The sequence below is a fragment of the Cyanistes caeruleus genome, chromosome 2 (genome assembly GCF_971803275.1).
Source record: "Cyanistes caeruleus chromosome 2, bCyaCae1.hap1.1, whole genome shotgun sequence".
NCBI classification, from domain to species: Eukaryota; Metazoa; Chordata; class Aves; order Passeriformes; family Paridae; genus Cyanistes; species Cyanistes caeruleus.
Window position 1 is genome coordinate 56,763,520 of NC_141702.1, and position 24,679 is coordinate 56,788,198.

At 41.8% G+C, this 24,679-nt stretch overlaps 1 protein-coding gene across 2 annotated transcripts in view; it reads right to left on the reverse strand.

Annotated features, from left to right (window-relative positions):
• The window catches only part of IGF2R (insulin like growth factor 2 receptor), a 62,209-nt gene extending 42,102 nt beyond the window's left edge, over positions 1-20,107 (reverse strand). The window contains exons 1-5 of one of the 2 annotated variants that reach the window (XM_086877179.1): positions 19,346-20,107; positions 8,263-8,396; positions 2,897-3,021; positions 1,139-1,237; positions 614-743 (exon numbers count right to left, since the gene is read on the reverse strand). Coding sequence is in view for 1 of the 2 variants with exons in the window: in XM_086877178.1 (XP_086733304.1) it covers positions 614-743; positions 1,139-1,237; positions 2,897-3,021; positions 8,263-8,396; positions 16,022-16,125 (592 nt within the window). In the remaining variant the exon portion in view is untranslated. Of the gene's footprint in view, positions 1-613; positions 744-1,138; positions 1,238-2,896; positions 3,022-8,262; positions 8,397-16,021; positions 16,244-19,345 lie in introns of those variants that run through there. The other variant, XM_086877178.1, reaches the window with a different exon arrangement.
• Between the last annotated feature and the right edge of the window lie 4,572 nt (positions 20,108-24,679).

A 24,679-nucleotide genomic window follows, 5' to 3' on the forward strand; every position in this document is an offset into this window, starting at 1 on the left:
CATACTAGTGAGATGTCTAAAAGAACAGACCTCTCACTAAAACTAGAAGTATTAAACCCATAACAGGGGCACAAAACACTTATTTAACTGCAAAGTAAAAATTGCAGTGCAAGTATACAGCTAAACTAACTTTTTCAGCAAGCTTCAAATACATGTTTTTGATGGTTTAATTCTTTATACATATAGGTCTCAACTGAGAGGAAAGTGCTAGCTATGCACCAGTACTTAGGAAAGCACCTAAACAGTATTTTAGATGCACCTCAGGATATTCATCAGGAACTGGGAAACAACCTGGAGTCCAAAGGAATTAATTTAGAGCACATGAAGGCCTGTGAACAATGTTGGTCCTATTTGGCAGCAAACAAAGACAGATACAAGACACGCTGCAGTCTCCTACCTAGAAAAAGTGACAGACTCTGCTAACAGTACTTGCACATCCAGAAGAGCATATCTTTGAACACCTCAATGCTTGGAGGGAAGGGCGTTTGAAATAATTATCTAAGTTTTGAAATACTGATCTTTGGACGTAGGACAACTTTAATGGAGACAGTAGCAAAGACCCACACTACAAGAAATTCACACACTGACAGATGACACAAGCAATCATTCAAACCTATGTCTCTGCAGACATTTATGAACAAGGAATCATTGTCAGAATCATCCACCAAGTAATGTCCCGAAACTTGGATGAGAGGATTCAAGTCATATTTCTTCAGATCTCCATCAAACACATAGCAAGGGACCTAGAACAACAAAAAAATTACATGCAAACCATGCTACACAAGTAGGGGGAAGCTATGAACAAGTATATGTAAGGCCCAGTTAGTATGTGGGAAAGATTTTTTACTTCTGGAAGCTCAAAGCTAGACATGCTGATTAAAATGAGGCATCTGAAGTTACGCTCTTTTGCTCCAGCTTTTAGAAGGGTTTTACCTACAAATAGCTAATGCACAGAAAAGTTTCAAGAGTTGTTTAAAATTCTCAGCTCCACCAACCTCCAACATTTATGCTTTACATACCTATGAAAAACATAGGTTCATGGAGATTGTTCAGATTAATTTGGGGTGGGGGCAGGTAATTAGAGTAAAATTGTCATGTATGTGAAGAGTAACTTCTGCATGGATAGTACATAGATTACCTCTTTCACAGGTTTAAACAAGTCTTTCTTGCAAGCCACAAAGGTCCTCCATTCAAAATAGTGCACACATTCTGTTGCTGTTACAAATTCAGGGGTGCCCTATTTAAGAAAGAAAACAATGTTTTGAAAAACAGACTGGTTTTATTTTATATCTGTAAACATTAAGAAGTTTATTCCAGAGAGTAAGAAAAATGGAATACAGCACATCACAGAACAAGGGCATACAGTTTCTTAATGGCACTTGTTAACTGCAGGATTGTTATATAACAGCTTGTTGGGCAACTTGGGAAGATGCAGGATGCCAAATCTTTAGTCTGCATATGCACCAATATTCAAAATGTGCCAGTCTAATATGCAGTAACTGTATTCCATCTTTTAGAAGTGCTCACTACGCCAACTGACAATGACAGAAACACCAGTGATATCTACTTACTAGAAAGGAAGATACCAATAGAAATGCATATAAATAGGTTAACACAGTGAGGCAATGCATGGTTTATCAGTTCCTTTTTATCCTACAGAAACAACTGATTAGCAGCCTTTTCTGCTACACAAAAAGAAAATCCCTGACCTCAGCTGTCTCTTTTTATGGGCTCATATTATACACATTTGTATATATTTAAAAATGGGGTTCTACCATGGTTCAGAACTGGATGTTCAACTGAATGCCTCCCAGTGAAAACACAACAATTTTTCACTATGCCCTCCATCACCTCAGCTAGAAGTAGTTTAGCATACTTAAATTGACTCCCTCTCTCATTTAACCCTGCCATAAAAGGGGACAAAACAAGTTGTTCCAGACACTATTACAAAATCCTTTTACTATGTCATGAGACAAACAGGTACTAGAACTGAGCTAACCAGAAGTTGTCTGATCAGTATGATCTGGTGTTACAGTTGAAATTGAGCAATAATTTTTAATTTAGTTTAAAGAGTCATCTGCTGAAACAGAACAAGAAGCATTTAAGTCTCTGCTGCACTGGCACTTTGTTTGAATTGGCTGGATTTCTAAGAGGGATTTCTAATGTGCAATAGCATTGTCAGTGCCAACAGCAGCACCAATAAATATTTCTCCCAGATACAAAAATGTGTGAACCGATCACAGTCTGCATTGAGCTCTCATATCTGTGAAGTGTGCGGAGGGTGTAACTCCAAAAGCACTTTGAAGTGAACTGCATGCACACAGGCCCCTAGAAACTTTTTGAGGATCTCCAATCCCACTTCAAACACATTCTCACAAACAACTGTTTCCTCAGAAGCCCTGCTGGCTGTATAAGCAGTGTTAGCTCAGTAATGTGCAGACCAAGCCTAAGGCTTACTGTTGTCAACTATGCTGCCCCTTAACAGAGGTCAGTCATTTTCTTCAATACTGTTCTATTAAACAGTCATGCCAGGTCCACAGCTAAGGCACAGCCAACAATTAAACAAGAGCTCACACTGTTATGGCACCCTGTGCTTTGTTGACTCATTCCTCCATATTAAGCTAATAAAATACCATAGTGCCAACCATGTAAAAACATTAAAGACAAAGAAGAGCACATAACCAGAGCTAAGCTGCAGACCTGCAACAACTTTCTACCAGGACTGAATTTTGAAAGCCACAATAAATCCTGACCTTAACAGTATAAACGTAACTGTCTCTTCTTTAAGCTATAAAGCACAGTAATCAGTACATCCAGAAGTACAAGTCTCCTTAAAAAGCAAGTCAGAACTACTTGTCATTTCCATTGACGATAATAGCAAATTATTTAGACTTACCAGTGTTTTCCCACACAGGAAGTTAATACTGCTTTGAATTTGGTGTTTACTGCCTTGCTGCAAGCAGCTATGTGTAGTGTTGAGCTCCAGAAGACTTTCAGAAACTTTTTGCAAGGATAAGTCACCTAGGGTTTAAAATAAGAGGCAGGGGGAAGGGTGTTATAACACAACATCTGCATAGAAGCTTGACAGGGTCTAGTTTCAAACGCAGAGCAGCACAAGACACACCAGTTCATCTGAAGACAGTACAACTGAAGATCTTTGTGGATTTTCTGATCTGGAAAATCAGATCCAAGTTAACATAGTGTTTGACATCTCTAATCACACTTCTACTTTCTTAAAGGTTTTTAGCAAACAGTTTTTAAAATAAAAGTGCAACAGCAGGTGCTACTACAAACTAGTCACCTCCTTAAGAAGGAAAGCTGTTACCAACTAGTTTCAATCACAATTCACTCCTTCCTCCTACTAGCTTCTATTTATTAGTTTCTCAGCCTTTATATCATTTATAATAATAGCATCAGCACACGAGAGAGAGTTTATCACAAAATGGTTTTGCTTACAACGAACTCCTCTGCAATAAGCAGGGACATCTTCAACTAGATCAGCTGTTCAGAGCCCTGTTCAGCCTGACCTTGAACATTTTCAGGATGGGGCATCTGCAACCTCTCTGAACAACTCGTTCCAGTGCCCCACCACCATCACCATAAAGACGTTTATTCCTTATATCTAGTCTGAATCTACCCTCTTATAACTACAGGCCCTGCTAAGTCTGTCCTCCTTTTTCTTACAAGCTTCCTATAAGCACTGGAATGCTGCAATGAGGTCTCCCTGGAGTCTTCTCTTCCCCAAGCTAACCAACCTCAACTCTCTCACTCTGCCTTAATAGGAGAGGTGCTTCAGCCCTGTGAGTATTTTTGTGACCCTCCTCTGGAACTGCTCCAACAGGTCCATGTCCTTCCTGTGCTGAGGACCCCAAAACCGGATACAGTAATCCAGGTGTGGTCTCACCAGAGGGAAAAGGAGGGGCAGAAGCACCTTCCTCAAACTGCTGGCCACATTGCTTTTGATACAGCTGGCTTTCTGGGTTGCAGATGCACATTGCTGGATCCACTTAATCTTTAATCCACTTAATGAAGAACACACATTTGCCCATGCACTGGCACTGTCTGCAGACAAACCCAGCACAGACCCACTGCCTAAGTGCAAATCCCCAGCATGTCCCATCCCCTTTAGCACAGCTCACATGCTACATGAAGAGTAGGGTCAGTGCTTTGTCACTATGCTGTTCTCCCCAGCACTTGATGTAAAGGTGAAAGGTGGAGCATATTTCAAGTCATGATGAGCACCAGCTCAGGCCACTGAAATGCTCCTGCTCAAACCCATTTTGGTTAATATTAAACACCAACTGGTTTTAGATCTTACAAGCTAACTCCAGCCTGTTTTTTGGTTTTTTGTTTTTTTTTTGAGAAGTAGATTTTAATTCTGCAATGAGTTAGGATTGAACTACAGAAAATGCTATCAAGTGTGAGCATGGATCAGCTTCCCCCTTTCCATTTTAGTTTATGTCTACACTAGGGAGAAAGCAAGGCAAATCTGCAATCATTGCAGATAGCAGCTTTGTACCTAGCCCAAATGTTGCTTCATTTTAAAAAACACACTTGTAGGAACTTTGCCCAGCCTGTTACCTCCTTACTCAAGGCAGGCAAAACTGCACTGCACCCATGTAATATAGCCTAGAGAACAGAAGAGGAGCAGAAGTCAAAAAAACTGATACATGTGGTTTGTGCCTTTTTCATTTCCTGTGTTATCAAAAGACCCTCTTCATGTTCTAGAGCTACCAGCACTGATGCTAGCCAAAATGCCAAGCAGCTCTCTTGAACATAAGGACTACACACTGTTTTGGGAGCAAGAATGTTACTTATCATATGACTGCTTAGAAGATACCATCAAGGTGTCTTCTTCCAGAGATCAGCAGAAGGAAGCCAACACAACTTTCTAGGCAAGAGATGTATATAGTAACAATATACACATGACTTAAAACCTCTAGTTATAAATGTATACAGCTACAAGCCCCCATTTAGCAGGGAACTTATGGCAGCACCATCTGAGGACTTAGTGCTCTGTAAGCACTAGCTTCTCTCTGTGCTAAAAACATAGTACACTGCACTAAAGGTACTTGATTCCAATCCAAGCTGATTCCAATCTTCTCAGTTAAAGTAATATTCAAGAAAAAACAAGCTCAGCCAGTATATCTTGTTTACTACAGGCCAACACAACACATATGCTCTCTTCTCCCTTGCATGCTTACAATTAGTTTGGGAACTTGCTAGAAGTTTTAGAAAGAGTCTCTTCAGTGGCACATGCTTCATTGCACCCTTGCTCATGGAGCAAGGAATATCAACCCCTCACATGATTAGCTTCCTTCCAGAGCTGCAACCACTTTTACTGTAACATCAAGCTCCCTCTACAATCATCACTCATGTTTCTTCATGACTTCAGAGATGTTGCTTCCACAAAACAACACACTACAAATCAGTTAGTACTGTCCACAAAAATTAGCACCTAATACTCGATAATACACAGTTATGCTAAATCAGTATCAAAGGCACTGCACACAACACCTTCTGCTCCTTGACTCCATCTGTTTAGCTACTTAGCAGGAAAAAGGTAGTCATGGAAGATATCAAATCAGTAGTCCAGAAGAAAGTGGCATTTAGGTGGAAGCTATCATTTCGTGTCCACTTATCCTACAGCAGCTGGACAAACTGCACATTTCACATTAACAGATACTTCAAGTAATATCTCCATTTTCTAGAAGCACTTCAAGTACGTGGCACATGAGTCACCAGGTATCCTGGTAAAGTTAAAAAGTTAAATAACTACCGTGTCATTTCCATTCGCACTGATGTTCATGAACTAAAAGTTTGCCTACCTTTGAAAACTTCTAAGATTAATCAATAGAAGTGCAAAGGAGAGGCCTTTGGGATCTCCATGCAAACCCTGGTACATCACTGACACACAGTTAAAGATTAGCCACAAGTCTTCTCTGGGATACAGACTGATTACTGCCACAGAGCATACGGCCTTAACACTCCACAAAGCTGGGAGCAACAAACAGTCCTACAGCTGTCATCCCTTGCACAGCTAATATTTAAAAATCAAAACAATTGCACTGATTTTTTTATTTTTTTTTTCTCTGAAGGAATGAAGAGGAGAACTGATTAAGCCCATATTTGAAGAAAGTTTACAACTTATCAAAATTTGTCAGTTGACAAATTGCCCTTCTTCTCCCAAACAAAAGTCCTTCATCTCCCCGCATACAGGTAACCTCATGTCATCTGGATTGCTTGAAGGAAGTATGTGGATTAACTGGTTTACGTAACTGGGAGTCTACACCTGCCTAGACCTGGATCAGAAATATTCCTCTTTTCTCACTAGTGGTTTTCATTTTTTAACAAAGAAGCTTGATAACCCATTGGCATGATCTAAACTCAGTGTGATGGTGATGAAGCTCCAAGGCATCTAGAGGAATGAGCAAGAACAAAACTTGGACAATTTGACCAATAGAACAAAGCAAATGACAATGACAATGTTAACTGCTCACCTTGATTTCTCATTTTATTGCAGGGTAGTTAAACATGTATCCCACTTGAACAAGATTCATGACCTAACCTTTGAAAGTCATTTCAAACTGCCTTGGCAAGACCACAATATATCTGTTGCTAAGCCCTCTTCCACTCAGTAGCACTGAGGCACTCAGGAACTCAAGGTATGCATACAGAGGAATATTTGATACTGCTCAGTCATCACCCAGCTCTGTTCTCCCTTCCTCTCTCCACAAGAAGTGTGGAACAAAACCTACACAAGCCTTTAGTTCTCACACTTCCTGGGGGAGAACAGACTTCCTCAATCTCACTCCACCTGCCACATTCCAGTCTCAACCAAAGCAGCATGTTAAAACAGACACTCAGATGCTGCTTTCTTTTCTAATCCACAGGCAACTCAAGCCTCAACAGCATATGAGCTGAGACCCCCATCAGCAGGAAGTAAAAATGTGTTTCATTCCTAAAATGTTCAACAAGAATAATAGCATCAAGTGCTCACATTCCTCAGAGAAGATTCTACACTACATGCAGTTGCAGTTTGAATACAAATGCAACCTAACCAGTCATCCCAGAGAACTCTGGAGCCTGAATATACCTTTATTCATGCATTCAGTGATTATGTAAGCCTGGGTCACAACATTAACAATTTGTTTGAAAAGCACTGATTTGATAGAGAAAACTACTTTGGTTTCTCTATCTTTAATAGAGAGGTGTGCAGAGAAAGGAAGCTGACTAGCTGCCATCCATTGGCATACAGATGAGAAATACCTTCCTCCTCACCATATTCTGGCAGTTCAAGCTCAAGCAATTCAATGAAGACTCATAGCTTCTCTCAAGATCTGTCTGCCAACGGCTGGCAAGACAGGCAAGCATGCTAAATCAGACTTCAGTTCTGCAGATACTATGAAGCAGTCTGAAGAGATACTGCTCTTTGAATGCTGTTACTTTATTTTATTAGAAGTTACAGTCAGCTATGAGAAAGCCTCTTGAACAGTACTTATGTATTATTGTTTTGTTAGCCAATACACAAAAGCAACTTTGAAAGCGACAAACATCCATGAAAATAAATAACATGAACTCATGAAAAAATATTGTTCAGAGCATAAGGTGCTTCTAACTGATGAAAGCACATGTATGTGTATAGGAATACACCAGTTTAATATTTAGATCAGCATGCACAAGCCTGCCCCTCCTCAGAATACCAAGGACATCTGTGAACTACTGAAGCCATCACCAGATTTGACAAGCATAACCACAATCAGAGAGCTGCATGTAATTAACTTCCTTTCTGTGTGGAACTACTTGAAGACGACACCCCAGACACTTAGCAATGCTCCCAAGGCTGCATTACAGAAAGTAACCTGCCTCTGAACAAAGACCTGACATTACATCAGCCTAAGCTGAGTATACTTTAGAGCTGTAACTCAAGCTCTATCCTGTGTTCAGTATTTACAAAGTTGTGCACAGCCCATATCCTGCTACAGACAGATGCACTCACTCTACCAGAGGTAGCCTTGCATGCTTTCACACCAAATTACAGTTAACTAGAGCATAAGATACATTTCACTGTCCCATAAAGTCATTATCTACAATCAGATCATGTTTTACCAAATCTCCCTAGTAGATCTGCAACAAAATAAAGTTTTACACAGTTCCAAGGGGGAAGGGGGGAATCTCTGCTTACTCATCAAACTTTGCAAGAGTTATAAGACCATCCATTCACATGGCTCTGAGCTACCTACAAGACACTTGTTTACTTACCTACAGACTGATGGGTATTCTTCTTGATGTTATATGCACAGACTGCACTCGTCCTTCCACAGTCTTCAACACCAGAACAGAAATTTATTTTATAAAGCACCTCTTTGTCTGCATCAATTGCTTCCCAAGTGTAACTGAAAAGACAAAAATGCCTGTCAGTGATATTCAAGTTGTCTGAATTGTGTATCATCTGGATACCAGACCCTGAAATAACCAAGTTTAAGGCTAAGAGCACCATTAACTTAAATTCCTATTCATGTTCTATATTTGTAAATACCAGAAATAATTGTTATTTTGTTGAGAATAAGAGCAAAACAGATTTAACTACTTGTGGAATGTAACATTCTTCCCCATCAAACCTCTGTGAAGGCCACACTGACTAAGGATCATCACCTGTGATATGTTATCCTTGACAGCCTGATAAATACAGATATCTTGGCAGGCTGGACACTACTGCACCTTAATGTTCTGCCCAACAACAGTGACAGAAGTGCTAAGACCAAGTGGACTAGACCAGTAGAGCCACTCAACTTCAGGGTCAAAATTGGGGTTGAGAGTCTTACAGTATTCAGACCAAAGATGCTAACAGTGCTTTTTGGGGCCTAGGTGCACCTTTAAGCATTATACATATGTCAAAAGCTGGAAACCAAGCATAGCTATACTCAAGACACTCAATGAGAGATCACACTACCTAGCTACAGGCATATCAGAAAGCCAGCTGTCTAAAACCTGGAAAAGGAACATGAAGCTCAGGTTAAATATAACCAGGAAATAAATCCAAGTAACAGCAGAAAAAAATCAAATGCAGCACAGTTCAGAAGTAGAACAAGGATTCCTTCCCCCCAGAGCAGGCAGTATGACTGCAGTGGAATGTGGTCAGTTGCATGACACAGCACTGCTCAGTTTTGAGGCAGGCCCAGGTCACCTAGTTTAGAGCCAGGAGCTCTTCAGACAGTCTGGCTTACTATCGGGGTGCCCTGGCCAAGCTCTTTCAAAAAAAGCATAACTCAATAAATGTTTGCTGTCACCTTGGCTCAGCTACCCCTCTTCTGGCACTGGCAGCAGCCCACATCCTCTGGACACTTCTCCAACGTAACAGATTCCCCAGCCTCCTTTCTATTCTAAGCGGAAACTTTAGTAGGATTCATACAGACTCATCAACAGATCAGAAAACTGAGGATGCCACAGTGACTTATTAGGCATTCCTCTTATTTAGAATTGACACAAAATTTAGTGCACCTATCTCACCCACAGAAGCATGTGTCTTAATGTACAAATCTCAGCTGATAAGAAGCTTCACCCATCAGGTTTGTTTGCCTTGATCTCTAGGTCATATGTGTTGCATCACTCAGCATTATCATACTCCAGATCCCCCCAGGAGTAGAAACCATTCCTGTTCAGCTCTGAACTCCACTCCTTGGATGAGAAAGGGTCAATAACAGTTCAGCTACTTTATCTTAAATTTTAATCTTCTGAGAATCCCTCTCAAACCCAGTGCATCCCATATCGAATCAAAGAGCAGTAAGTAAGATATCACATACTTTTCCATTTTAATTACTGACAACAGGGTGCTTTGATTCCCTGTACTACCACAGCTGTGTTCATTTCAGACTGCTAATGGCTGGAACAAGTTAGGGACAAATAGAAGAGCATTCTCTGTGAACTGAAAAAACAAAGAAAATCTTTATAAATTAGTATATTATTATATTTGAGGCTTTATATCCTATTATAAGTGTGCAAATAATTTGCCAGGTATTAAGTCATACCCAAAACACCAAAACATACATAAAAGTATGTATTCAAGGACTGTGTCTCAATCTTAGACAAATACTTGCCACTATTGCTTCCTCATAAGCAGGCAGACCTGACCTTTTACAATCATACTGATTAGTTCTCTCAGCTAGTCTGTTGCATTTCTGAAGTGGATAAAGGCAATATTGATGCAGGAGGATGATAAGAATTTCATGACAATACAGATTAACCAGAGTTCAGCAATGGAATAAAGCTTCTCAATTCACAAAAGAAAAAGAAATTAGAAGAACCTATCTTCAAGAGGCTCTGAAAAGAGTAAGAGATTAAAACCAAAGCTGGCTTTACATCAAGGAGAAAATGCATTTCAATCCAAACCGAATTTCTTCAAAATGAAGCCCCAAAAAGTTAGCATTTCTCAAATTGAGAACTGAAAATTTCTCAAGGGCTTTTTTTTGACTGGTTTTAGAAGATGACAAAAAGGTAACATATAATACTAAGGCACAAAGTTCTTGATTGGGTGTTCTTCAGTGTGTTGTTGGTTTTTATAGAGATCTTGCAAATTGAAATCTGTTTGTGAATGGAACAAGAATTTACGTCCTTCACACAACAGAATTATCACTCAGAGATAAGGTTTTGCTTTCCCAGTTCTGTGTTACAAAACAGAGGAAATCGGCATCTTCAAGTCAGTTTACCCACAGGCCAAATGCAAAGGAGAAACAAGATGAGCAGCTTACAGAACAGAAACAAAGCAGCCACTGAGGCCAGACCTTCCCTCTGCCCTGTCATAGGCCCCGGGACAGGGAAGGTTGAAGAATCCTTCAAAACAGTCTGCACAAAAGAAATATGAAATCCAATGTTCAATCATGTTCCAAACCACAACTTCAGGGGCACATAGAAGTGAAAATCTAGTGCAGTTTCAGAATAGTATTACTTTCATGGATGTTACAAAACCTTCTATTTTTTTTAACATGTGAGAGGAGCAAGGTGGGATTTATTCACTGTGAGTACCAGCAGCCTGGATGTAGCCTAAGCAGCTGTCCTCAGAGAGATGCAAAAGTATTTTCAAAGCAAAAGCAAGAATTATTTCTTACACAAGTAAGATTCCTAACATTAAATCAGTACCTGGGAATAGTTTCAAGTTGCATGTGCTCTACTTTCCATTAAAATACAAGCTGACCTCTCTGCTGCAATCCATAATGGAAACAATCTGTTGGCAATCACACTGCCCATGCTGATCATGTGAGTCACATGGACAGGCTTCCTCCAGCTTGCTCAGCACTCACCTCCACCACTGGTGATGCCTGATGTAATCACCTCTTTGCCAGGGCCAGACTAAGTTATCTTGTTTGAAGGGCTTAAGCTATCCTGCTTCAATGCAGTTGAACTAGTTTAGGGAGCTATTATATCAGCACCTTTAAAAAGCAACAGCCATGATCGTGGGGTGGGGTGTGATGCATCCTCTGATCCAGGGGGCTCAGTACAGATGCTGCCTCACAGATTCAACAGATTCAAACAGCCATTTCTGGAGCAGCTCAAAGTCAGGGCTCAAACACGTCACCTGCCCTGAATAAAACTGTCAAACAGTTATTTTTGCTGAAACCACAACATGGCACATGTTTTCTGACAAGCCCAACTGTGAACAACCCCACAATTAGAGGGATGAAACATACCTACATCAACCCCCCCAGGGCAGGCTCTCCTGTCTCCTGCTAGTGTTGCTGGCCCAAGCACCTGACACAAGCTGAGTCCAGGAACTGGCCTCTCTCAAAATTAACTCAGCAAAAACAACAGGTGCATGTGCATGGAGTGGGGACTGAGCCTGGCCAGTTCCCTGTCTGGCCCATGGTGTTTTCTGGCCATGCACCAGCAGTGGGAGGTACAGAAGGAGGTAGGGCCAGCTCAGACCACTGTCAAAAGCAGCTGTGCAAGCAAGGTCCAAACGAGTCATTGGGAATAACCCTGCCTGCAGGTCAGCCTTTCCATTGTTTTTGAGACACTGAAGCAATCACAAGAAAAAGAAAATTAATCTCCTTTTCAGCAAGCTGCAACATCAAATGAAAGCTCTGCTTTTTTTAACAAATCTAAGAAGCAATATGAAAAAAATAGCATGAGAAAGGGAAAAGCAAGCCTAGTTTACTTTGTGTTCAGAAGCTAAGGCGCTGAAGTCAAGCAAGGTGCAAAAGGCTAACTCCTGTGACAGCAAGTGGATCCCAACGCCAGAGCCACTTAGAGGTCTGAGCGCTAGGGAACCACTTCACAACAGCAGAGCACCAGAGAGACTACTGCCACCAGTCTCCAACAATAGTTCAAGCTTTTTTCTCAAACTGTTACCCAAAGAATGACTGCTGGGAAGAACAGTGCACCCTGCTCCAAACAGCTGTAAAGCAGAGTCGCAAAGAATCATGTGTTTCCTCTCCAGGGAATGCACTGAAATAGCTTATTTTGATGAGGGGGTGTTATACAGACGACCTGGCAGAGAGACAAGGCAGCCTACAGCCACAGAGTTGGAAAGCAGATCCACATGTGATTATGCATCCACACGATTTTGTGCCCAGATGCTTCTCAGCTATCAGAACACTGCAGAGATTAAACAAGCATCCAAACCTCTTTACCAGCAGTTTCAACCAGCACAATCTCAGGCAGACAAGATCAGAAACAATTTCCAGGATGGCCATTGTAAATTTGACACTTGCACATCACTTGCCACTGAAATCACTATTAGATGTGTCTACCATTTTCATACTAATGTGTATGGGAAAGAAATCTCTATGTCAAAACAAGCTCTCCATACAGAAAATGAGAGCTTGAACAGCACAAAGTACAGCCATCACTACGCCTCAAGAGCTTTTTAATGCATCCCTACCCATGCTTAATTCTGCTCTAGCTCACCCATCCCCTTTTCCAACAACCACGCACACTGTGTATCTTCAGGCAAGTTTTCGTGTCTGTGCATCATGCATGACAGCCTTACAGCTACACCACAAGCTCTTCTGCTTTTTGCATCCAGAAGACATTTGATCTTTCATGCTGCACTCTAAACCATATCTACTATGCCATTTTACAGAAGCATAAGAAAAGGGGTAGCAATCTCAAGTTTAAGTACACAAGGTGGCTCATATGCTGAGAAATCACATTCAGACATTACAACGGCAGCTTCCCAGGCACGTGACACAACAATTCACATCAGTATAAGAAGTCCAGTAATATCTTATTTATGACATCTCCCATTTAAATATGTCAAAGCACTTAATAGAGCTGACTGAGTGCACCCAAAGGTCACCTCTCTGTACTCAGCATGTGCTTCTTCATCAAGGCCAAGCAGAACGCTTGGGGTTTCAAGCAGCACAGATGAGCACAGATGTGGTTTTGCAACAAAAGCTGAAAAGACAGTATTCTGAATGAACAGAAGTTTAGGTACAGCCAGCTGTAGGAGTTGTATTATTAAAAACTACACATTTAACATAAAAGAGAATTGACTTACAACCCCGAAACTTGAAGTCTGCCTATTAGCAAGCCTGTGTTGTACAGCAGTTTGAGACTCCCTTATTTCCACCAGTCTAAAAATCGTTGAAGTTATGTACTGGCACCTATCCTTGCAGGGGGGCAAAAATATCACCAGTCATTAAATTACCTCTTATTCAGTAAAGATTTTCAGGCAAAGCAATCCATAGAGGAGGCAGTTTGTATTTGCTGCTCTACCATCACACTCAAAATATATTCTGCATTTTTTTAGAAAGAAAGTTACACAGCAACTTTTGCAGGGTTATGTGGAAGGTGAATGCAACCTGTCAAGATTTCTTTGTAAGTAGATGGACTTAAATAACATGTCACAAAATTAACTGCAATTCCAGAATTTTTCCTGCATCATAATATAAAAGATATAAGGAGAAGAAGAAAAACTGGGAGAGATCAAACTGGTCAGTAACTTCCTATATCCAACCAGTTCCCTGTATTCTTTCCCTGGTACTCATACTGCAGCAATCCTGGAGAAACCTCTACACAGAAGATAAAAAAAGAATTCCAAGTGCAAGTCACATGACAGCCACAGTCAGCTGTTGGAGCACACAAGAACAAAGGAGAAAGCATAACAAAATCAGTGACTGAACCCATGCCATTAGACAAAGTTTCAGAGAATGAAAGCTTTTCTTCTTTCCCCAGACCATCCAAGCATACTAGTAGTAAGGCTACACAAAATAATGAAAACCGCCAACTGAAATTTAAGTAGCCTCATGCCACAGCTCTTGCGCAAAACGGTTTTGACACCTTTCCTCCTCCTTGCGAAACAGCTTTCCTACTCTTGCTCAAAGGAGAGCCAGTGCCTCTTCTAATCCCCAGCAATTTCCTTCTTTGCCCACCTTTTGACATTCACACACCAGACACAACAGCTGCTACAGCTTCACCAGCTCTATTACAGCACACAAAACCCAGGACGTTCTCTTAACAGCTGTAAAACAAATAAAAACCTTGTTTTAAGCCAGTAGAAATACAGGCTGGTCAGAGACTTATCCTGCACACTGATATTGTAACTTCTGGCTGAGAAATCCACCAGCAGTGTGTTTGCATTGCCTGCATCATTCCTCACTTGGTATAGTTTTTGGCAACTGTACCCAAGAATAAACTTCACCACTGAACACCATGAGGATTTCCCACCTATCAGACACAAGTCCTCTTTTTTTTTTTTTTCTTTCACCCATTATGGATTACTGGACACAAGTTCTTAAAAGCAGTTTTTCCCCCACCATGGCACAACATCAAATACATGTTTTTGAAGCAGTCTGTCTTAAAAGGAAACCTGCTGATTGTGCTATCTACATGCAAATTATTTTCACTTGCCAGTAACAAAATGAAACCAGCTTAAGTAATTTGCATCCAAAATGAGACTGCATGTCTTTCCACAGCACTCTCAAATATTCCTCTAATCACAGACACACAACAAAGCCAAGACGGTCTTACCAGGACAGGACTTAACATTACTCACAGAGTAGGAACTGCTTGACAGTCAAATAATTTAGGGTGAGTTTTTTTAAAAAAAAAATAAAAAAGAAAAAAGAAAACCAAAAGAAACACACCACCAACAAAAATCACTCATCAGAGTACCTAAATTCCCTCCAGAAGCTACAAGATAGCTTCTCATTTCTGTCTCAATTCTGCAATTAGGGTGGTCATCTGACAAATCCACAAAACCAATTTTTGCCTCCCTCATGGGTTATTCTTGCAAGCCAGCCGATCTTTTTTTTCCCCTTTTTCATCATTTAGCAGTATCACATCCCAGATTCTGCCATGTGAACAGCCCACTCCCTCCAGGGGTCAAACCTCTGCCCTTAGTGCTACATTCACTCTGCTACACTGGTGCCTTCGCAGTGACATTGATTAAAATAAAGTGTTCTTGTATGTACCCTGAATATTCTCACTACATAATTAAGAAATTAAGACTGGCAAGATATTGGTGCTGGATTAAATTCACAGCTGAAATTGGAGTAGAAAAATGTCAGGATATGAATAATGGTGCTAAGTTTCCCAAAGCTTTCTTAACTCACCTGTAAGTAACCGAATGGCACAGGGTGAAATCCTCAGCAAGAAGCCAACTCTAAAGTGACAGCCCTTCCAAACCAACACCACTTGGTGTCTTTCGGACTAGACCGACCACAGGCTGCTTGCACAAAGCGAGCCTACCCATCCCGTCACCCGCAGCTTCCCTGTATCTGCAGAGAGGTCCCGGAGGGCACCGGTCCCTCAGCCGCCCCTCCAGGCTCCCAGTCCCGCTGCAGGATCGCCAAGGACCAGCCCCGGCCTCACGCCCGGGGACACGGCCGCCGCTTCCCCCGGAGATGCCCGGCCTGACCCTTCCCGGAACGGGCGACCGGGCCCGCGCTGCCGAGTCCCGGTGCTGCGCTCCGCGGAGGGCAGGAGCGGCACGGGCACCAAGAGACACCCCCCCGCCCCCTTCCCCGTACCCCCCGGTACAGCCCTTCTCCAGCCGCCCCATCGCGTCCTAACGGCTGCCCACCTGCACAGGTCCTGGTAGGAGTCAGGAAGAGCCGCGGCGGCCGCCCCGGAGGGCGGGAGCAGCGCCAGGAGGGCGCCGAGGAGCAGCGAGGCCATGGGCGCCATGGGCCGGGCTGCCCCGGGACGTCAGGCGGCGCCGGCGGCGCGTCATGTGACCGCCGCGCGCCCCCGCCCCGGTCATGTGACCTCCGCCATGTGCGGGCACCGCGGCCACGTGATGCCCGCGGGGCCGCCCCACATCCCCCCGCGGCCCGGGCGGTGACGCCGCCGCGATACCGGCACATCGCCACCCGGGCACCCGCCACACCATCACCCGGGCGCCTTCCACATCGCCACATCGCCACCCGGGCACCCGCCACACCATCACCCGGGCGCCTTCCACACCGCCACCCGGGCACCCGCCACACCATCACCCGGGCGCCTTCCACACCGCCACCCGGGCACCCGGGTACCCGCCACACCATCACCCGGGCGCCTTCCACACCGCCACATCGCCACCCGGGTACCCGCCACACCATCACCCGGGCGCCTTCCACACCGCCACCCGGGCACCCGCCGCGCCCCTGCCCCGCGGCTGCTGTCCGGCCGGCTGAGGTGCGCGGGGGCTCGGCCCGTGGGGCGCACTGCCAGTGGGTTGGAGAGTCCCGGAGCGTGTCCTGCGGAGGACAACAAAGATTAAGGGAGCGGAGCAGCTCTTGACAAGGACAGGTTGAGGGAGCTGGGCCTGCAGAAGAGATCTGGTCAATTTCTATAAGTATCTTAATGGGGAGTGCCAAGAGGATGCTTCCAGGCTCTTCTTGGTGGTGCCCAGCAGTGGGACAAGAGGCAGCGGACAGAAACTGATGCACGGGAAATTCCAGCTGAACATGAGGAAGGACTTATTTACTGTGTGGGTGACAGAGCATTGGAACAGGCTGTCCAGAGAGGGTGCGAAGTCTCCCTCACTGGAGATACTCAGGAATGATCTGGACACAATCCTGTGCCATGTGCTTTGGGACGACCCTGCCTGAGCAGGGAGGTCAGACCTGATCACCCAGTTGAGGTCCCTTCCGACCTGACCGATTCTGTGATTGTGTGGCTTGGTGGCTGAGTCAAAGAAATGCTGTTTGGAAAACATTAAGTGGGGTTTAAAAAAAGTTATTTGAAATGTGCAGTGAAATCTTGTGAGAGATCAGGAAACTAAACCCATTAGGGATGAAGACTTAAGGAAGCAATGACAGTGGCATGGTTGGTTGTCTGGCTGCAAGAATTATTACTGCAGCAGGGAAACTGGTGTGGTGTAGAAATTACCCCCACTTCAAACAGAGTCCAGGAGGGGAGGCTTGCACAAGGTAGCAGCATTGTAAGGAGGAAGTGGAACACACACTGTCCTACCTCCACTGCCTCCTGGCCTACAGAGAAAAGTGATCCAGCCTGGCACTTGCATAATTATTTCCAGGTTTTAGTAAATTTTAATTGCAACTTAAAGATTCAAAAGAGGTAATTAATTAGCAATAAGTTTTTATGAAAGTGCAGTGAAAAAGAAAAGCACCTTTAAGAGTGGTAAGAGGCATAAGGGTGGGAGAGAGAAAGAAAACTGAAAATTACACTCATTAAACAGACAGCAGTCTTGTGTGAAGAAATCCCGTTCTCTGATTATGCTTTCCAAAAACCATTTGCCCCCAAAAAAACCCAAAAAAGGCTTACAACTGAAATAGACTGAAATAGATTTTCTTGCCCCATTCCCTAGCAGCCATGAGAATGAGACAGCACTGAAGACCTGCCTCTCTGTCAGTTCAGCCTGATGCCATGATCTCCTTTTCCACTCTTTTCTCTCAGATACAACCCACCTTTATGGTGTAGCATTAGTTCTGCAGCAGGGCAGTCAGCTGGCTAAAGATGCTGCTCTGGCTGAAAGCTGACATACTGTTCTGACTGTTTTGTGCAGGTTTACAGCTGTACCTGTCTCCTGACTTACTAGGCTCACTGCATGTCTGCACAAACTCTACCACCAGCTCCAGAAGGGGGAGAGTAACTTCCAAAAAAGAATTAATTAAAGGGACTGAGTAAATGCTAATGTCCTCAGTTTTCTACTACAATATAATGGATTATTGTCAATTCTTTGTCTTCTGTTTTAACCTTCAGTGGATTCCTGAAAGTTTCAAATCTGATTACCCAAGAATCCCTGTTGTCTGCTTTTAAGACTCCAGCCTGTATAGTTTAAAGAGAAGCTTGATGACACCAACTCAAAGGCTCAAAGCAACAAAAGCAGTTGACAAAAAGAATACCAAGTCTGTTATTTCTGTGGTTATGTTTCTAAAACTGCTGCTCTGCTGGCAGGACTGGCATCACTCTACACAGAGCAGTGCAAATAGAAAAGACGTGGTGGAAATCCTGTCTCTCCTTACCAACTTGAATTAAAAATGTATCAGCCAGGAAATTCCCTGCAAACAGCAGAGCAGGCAGACATTCTGCAGCTGCTATCTTATCAGCTACACAGGTTTCTGCAAATAGGGCTTTATCCCTGAAATTTTCTTTGTGTAGCTTTAAGTACCTGGGTGACTCCACTGAAGACAATGTGACAGCTCACCTTGGTAATGTTAAGAATACATACAAATATTGCAGCGTCAGGGCCTGGCAGTGCAGAAACAGTTAATTTCAGTTATCTGGTAAGAACTAACTCAAAGTTATTTGCTGACAAAAGAATGAAGAAGTTTAGAGTGGCATTTTTCACTCTTTGTACTTCTGTGAATGCTTAGGCCTCTGTATTTGCACACGGCTTCAGAGCAGTTTCTTTGCATACAGAGAAAAGTATGTGAACAGCTACCTAGCAAGGAGGAAAGAAATTGGGGAAAAAATCCCAGTTAGAAAGGAAAGGGAACAGACCAGAAATTCTCTGTGCTAATAATACATGACAATGAACCAATGTTGCAACACAGTAAGGGTGCTGCAGAAACACTGAAATATACAATGTAAGTGCAAATACCTTTAAAATGAAGTAAAAATTTGCAAATTCCAATCATGTGACTGTTTCCTTTTACTACATATTTTCCTTAACCTTTATAATCTGGTGGATGCAGCAGTTCTCTCAAGATTCATGGATTTTCTGCCATGCTTAAAGCTAGCCACATGCAACAGAAATTGTCAGGAGCTATGTGTCAGTCAATTTTGTATCCTAAACTATGTTTTTTCACATAGCCCATAGGAATATGCCATTCTGAGTATCATTTATAAATAATAAATAAATATTTGCCTCCCATGCTTAATCATACTAGCATCTCAGCTAACCATGTACCATGTCAGAGTGTTGAAATATTCTGAAATTATGTAATTGTCTTAATCTTACCTTTTCCTTTCCCTTGGGAGAAGTTCAGCACAATGGCCGCTAGTTATATGGAGTAAATCCCAGTATACCTGAAAGTCATGCTGCAATTTCCGTGTTATGGATGGTTTTCAGTAGGCACAGCATCGTGAATAAGTGATGGATACACAGGTCCTCCAGGATTCTTCTTTTCATCTTGCCAGGTGTCAAATGCCACATCATTTCTTTTTCTTCTGACTCACGGTCTTGCTTCATGTGGCCACCATCAGCTGTGCAGGTCAGGCTGCATGAGAGGCAGCCTCTTTTACTGCTATTGTCTCAGTTCCCTTTAACACTCACATCTGAGCTCTGTATTTTTTTCAGTGATAGGAACAAAAATATTTTCAGCATCCAGAGTTGTTTTTACATTTGATTGTGAGTAATTCCTTCTCCAGTGAGGTCTGGGTAGTTGATTTCTATTTGTCTGTAAGCTACATTATGTTAAAGTAATTACTCATATGTCATGGAAACTTCATAAGGCTCTTCCATGGAGCTGTGCAGTTTTTCTGAAAGCACAGATGTGCCACTCACTGGGTAGTTTCTTTTTCTTCCCTGTTCTCTTGCTTGCTGTACTATACTTCAGTCTTCCTAACATTATTCCCATTGCCATTACTTCTGAATGCTCTTTATTTTTGCTGCTTGCTCAGTCTTTCACCTTTTCTCTAATGCTTTCTACTTCTCTCTGTTCTACGTCTATTCTCCTTAGCATTTGTAAAGGCAAACTCTTGATAGGAGCTACTGTCTGATTTGTTGTGATGAGTTATCCTGCTTTATAACAGTTTCTGTTGAGGAAAACAGTCCCTAATGACCTTGTTTTGCAGACTTAGGTTTAGGCTTCCCAATGCAGTTAGGGAGATAATTAATGACATTTCCTAATCTAGATGGTACTGTTCAATGATACTGTAAAAGAACATCAACTTTGTCTGAACACTTTGACTTTATGTGAAATCTTTGTCTTGTTGGTAAAGTCCTTACATGCTGTACTCAGTGTTTGCACTGAAAAGGGCACTGTTTAGTGCTGTGGCTTAGAAGGTTACTGTTGATAATAAAGAGATGTTTTGGTTGTTGCTGAGCCGAGCTTACACAGCATCAAGGTCTTTTCTGCCTCTCACCCCTTCACCACTGTGAGGGTGGGGGTGCCCAAGGGAGGGGACACAGCTGGAACAGCCAACCCCAACTGACCACAGGGATATCCCACACCATACAGCATCATGCTCATGTGTAGAGCTGGGAGAAGGAGGAGGAAGGGGGGGATGTTTGGGGTGACAGTGTTTGTCTTCCCAAGTCACTGTTGCTCATGATGAAGCCCAGCTTTCCTGGGAACGGCTGAACCTCTGCCTGCCTATGGGCAGCAGTGAATGCATGCCTTGTTTGCTTTACTTGTGGCTGGCTTATGCTTTTCCTATTAAATTGTCTTTATCTCAGCCTACAAGTTTTCTCACTTTTACCCTTCCAGTTCTCTCCTGCATCCCCCTGGAGGGAAGTGAGCAAGTGGCTCATGGGGCTTGGTTGCCAGCTGGGTCTAAACTGCAACAATAACCTAGAGTAGCTGAAAACAGCTGCGGATCCTTGGCTGGAAGAAGTACAAGCTGGTACAAGATATGTAAAGATCACTTTTTTACAATGGCAAAAACCTCCAGGTACCTCATGCAGAGCTAAAGTGAAAAAATGAATCATCTGGAGGTCTTACTGCTCATGTTGTATTTTTATTGTAAGACAATAAGCAACGTTGCTTTTTCTAATTAAGTAGTTATTTCACCTAATTCAGTAGTATTGTGTAAGGAAATACACTGTCATCTGTTCCTTCTTGATTGTTGCAAGGTAGCTAATAAATTTCTGGTTTGCTGTATTTTTTTGGTCCTTTGTAATGGGAAATCACAAAGAAAAAGAAATTCTTCTTTCCCATGTAGCTGAAGGGCACTAAAATCATAATGCTATTTTCAACATCACACTTAAAAATTAACAAACTTCATACACCGCAGAGAAATGACCAGACTTGTTTTGTTTAAAGCATCAAGGCTCAATCTACATTTTCTTTCTTCCTAGACCTCTCAGAGGAAAGGAACTGAGCAAGAAATTTCTTGCATAATGTGCTATTTGTAAAGGATTAAAATATGTTATATACTTTATTCAGGTGATTCTTCTGTCACCCTGCCTTGCTAGAATTTATTGATATATTCTGATGATACATTTATATATTCTGTCCATGCATATATATTTGTTTTTATAGCCACATTCATAAATAGGTTTAGGCCAGTATTAAAATTCTTCTAGACATGCATTTTATTTCCATCACATTTGTCTGTAAAACATTTTAAGATAGCTAAAGTAAAAGAAAGAAGTTTACATAGTAACTTACTTAGAAGAAAAGTAACAGTCTGGGTTTTTTTAATAATAGATACCACATTGCCCTGCCTGTTTTATATTCACAAGTTGCTGAAGGAGATAGGGTAGAGAAAAATAAGTATCAGTGTGTACATGAAGGCTTACCTTAATGGAAGGTAAGCCATTACAGTATTGAATAAATGGTTCAATTAGAGATTTACATTAGATCATAAAAACCAGTTGCACATGTGGATCACAAGACAAGAGATCTCCAAACTCCACAGTTTTGGATCTGTAATATTGCCATCTGAATCAGTGCAGTAATCCAGATTTTTCCTTGCCTCTTTTCAGTCAGAGCCAGAGTAAAATGAGCAGAAAGTGTATAAATATGATAGTGAATGTGCTAAGAAATATGCATCAGATAGACATGGAATGACAACTGTCTTGAAGAGTTTTCTGGCATTTTTTCATGTACTGACATGACATTTAAAAATATGATGTATGTTACAGTGGGGAATAAAATCTTACAGTTCACCCTTACTGAAGTGAATAAACACTGTTGTGGAAAAGTTGCTAGTAATAAATACTGATATTATCAGACAGTTACTGCCTTAGCAGCTGAAATAAAGTAATATTAGGATTAGAAATAAAGTAGTATTTGGATGAGAACATGTATTTTCTCATCCAAAATAGGATAGAAGATTTGTCCCACACAAGAGAGAAAATGGTTTTCTCTGTATATTATTTGTCTTACTTTTACCTTCTCAATGTTCTAATGTTCTCTGAAACAGGTATTGGAACTTTCTCATGAGCCAACAGTAATTTGTCTTTGAAGCCTTCAATAAAACTGCTTGGAGGGATTTTCAGTCTTTTCTTTCTTGCCGCTCAACACAAAGCAATAATGAGGAGACTGACAGTGTTTGATGATGGGCAGTGATGCTGAAAGCTTGTTCAGTCCTTTTGGCAGTGTTTTGTTATCCCAGCTACAGGAGGGACATGATGTCATGAGCATGGCCAAGAGAAGAACATGATGGCTGCAGTGACTCTGAGTAGACAGGACAGGAGGCATCAAATCTCTGCACAATTTTACAAGCCTTATGCAAATGATGAAACTGAAGAGAAGTATGAGTGGAATACACAGTAGGAAACTCAGGATGCATAGAAAGCTGAGAGATGCATGGCAAATATTTCACTGTGTCTGCCCAAGGAGTTAAAATAGCCGTGCTGTTGGCTTGAAGTCTTCTGCCCAGAGGGATTAAACAAGGGAGAACCCACAGGATGGCACATGCAGTGGCTGAATGGTGCTTTGGGAGGTGACATCAAATCCAGACATAGAAAAGTACAGGGAAAAGGTTCTCCACACTGAATGCTGCAAAGAAACAGAGGCCAGTGTTGTACTGAAATGTTATATATGTTAACAGATAAATGAACCAAAACAGAGGTGATAATATGAAGAATATAGTTAGTGAGCAGAGCTGTATTTACAGAGGACCTCAGCCAGGCCTCCCAGGTTAACAGTGGAGATGTTTACTGTTCAGACACTGGTCTGACAGGCTCAGCCTGTCCCCTGGCTAAGGGCAGATGCATTCCAGGCCAAGCCCAGGAAAATAAAAAAAATTAAAAAAAAAAAGTCAAAATTACCCAAAACAAAAATTACGGGTTGTATACATTTATTTTCACAAAAAAATTACATTTTGCTGTAGTATATAATTGAGTACAGTCATTGAGCTTAGCGTATGTGTTCATCTGAAATACTTGACTTGTAAGAAAGAGAACTTTTTTCCCTATAAATAGTATTAAAAAGTTATATCTGCAACACATATGTCACTCTTTGAGTTAAAAAATAAATCCAGATAGACCAAAGACAATATAAAACATAAAGCATGAATTTAATCAGATGGGGTTTTTGTTCTAAGATAGAACAGTGACACCAAGGTGTTTGCTCCATACTCTGCACACAGCTGCTAAATTTTACATATCTTTGTAGACTATACCTAAAAATACCGATTCTATAAATATTTTAATTTATTCTTTACCTCAAAAATCTGTGAACTTTTATTGTTAAATTTGCTATTTATTTGGTATAAATTCCAATTTTCAAGAGCTACATTTTTTATAAAGCAAATTCTTAACAGGAGAAATAAATAATTAAAAGTTACTCCAATTCCAGACGTGCTTTGTGTCTAGCTCTAAGAGAAAAAAAATAGTTGCTTTGTATTGCATCTTGCTTAGTGGTGTTTGAATAATGGAATCCAAGTAAGAATTTTGTTGTTCTGTTCCTGAGGACAATCCTTCAGAATAACCATGAAATACTTCTGTGAAAGTGTTGAGGACGTAAGACACTCCTACGCCTTCCATGGAGGTCAGATGTTTTTGTTGAAGAGAAATCCATTGAAAGTTACCAGGTGTAAAGGTTTCTAGACCAAAGTGTTTCTGAGTTGATCACTGTTGAAGGCTTGGAGAGGATGAGAAAGAAGCATGATATGTATTTGCTCTGTTCCTTCTCCTCTGTAGGCATCTGCTTGTGAACAATGCTGGAGACAGGATTTGGGACCAGATGGATACAGCCACTCCCTCCCCTTTCCCTACCCTTCATATTTCTGAAACAACTGAAGCAAGGAGTCTAGAAATATTTAACTAAACCAGCAGCAGGTCCACCAGCAGTATGTAATGAGGTAAGAGTCCAGTTTGGAGAAAGAAAAATAGGTTGCAATCATATAATTAAAAATTGAACGGTTATATGCAAGGAAGAAGTATAGAATCAAGCAGGCTTTCTCAGTATCTCTTCTTTGAATTCAAAATTTTGCACCTATAATACTTCTGTTTGAATGTGGATCCTGATGCTTCATCTTTTAGGCTTGTGTGAGCCAAATGTAAAAGAAAATAATTCCACATGGACATCACACAAGTGCCTGGGCAACTGAGTAGAAAGCAAACTGGTTTTCTGGTTGGATGGGTAGCTAGAAACCCTGTGTAGTGGATTTCAATGAATCA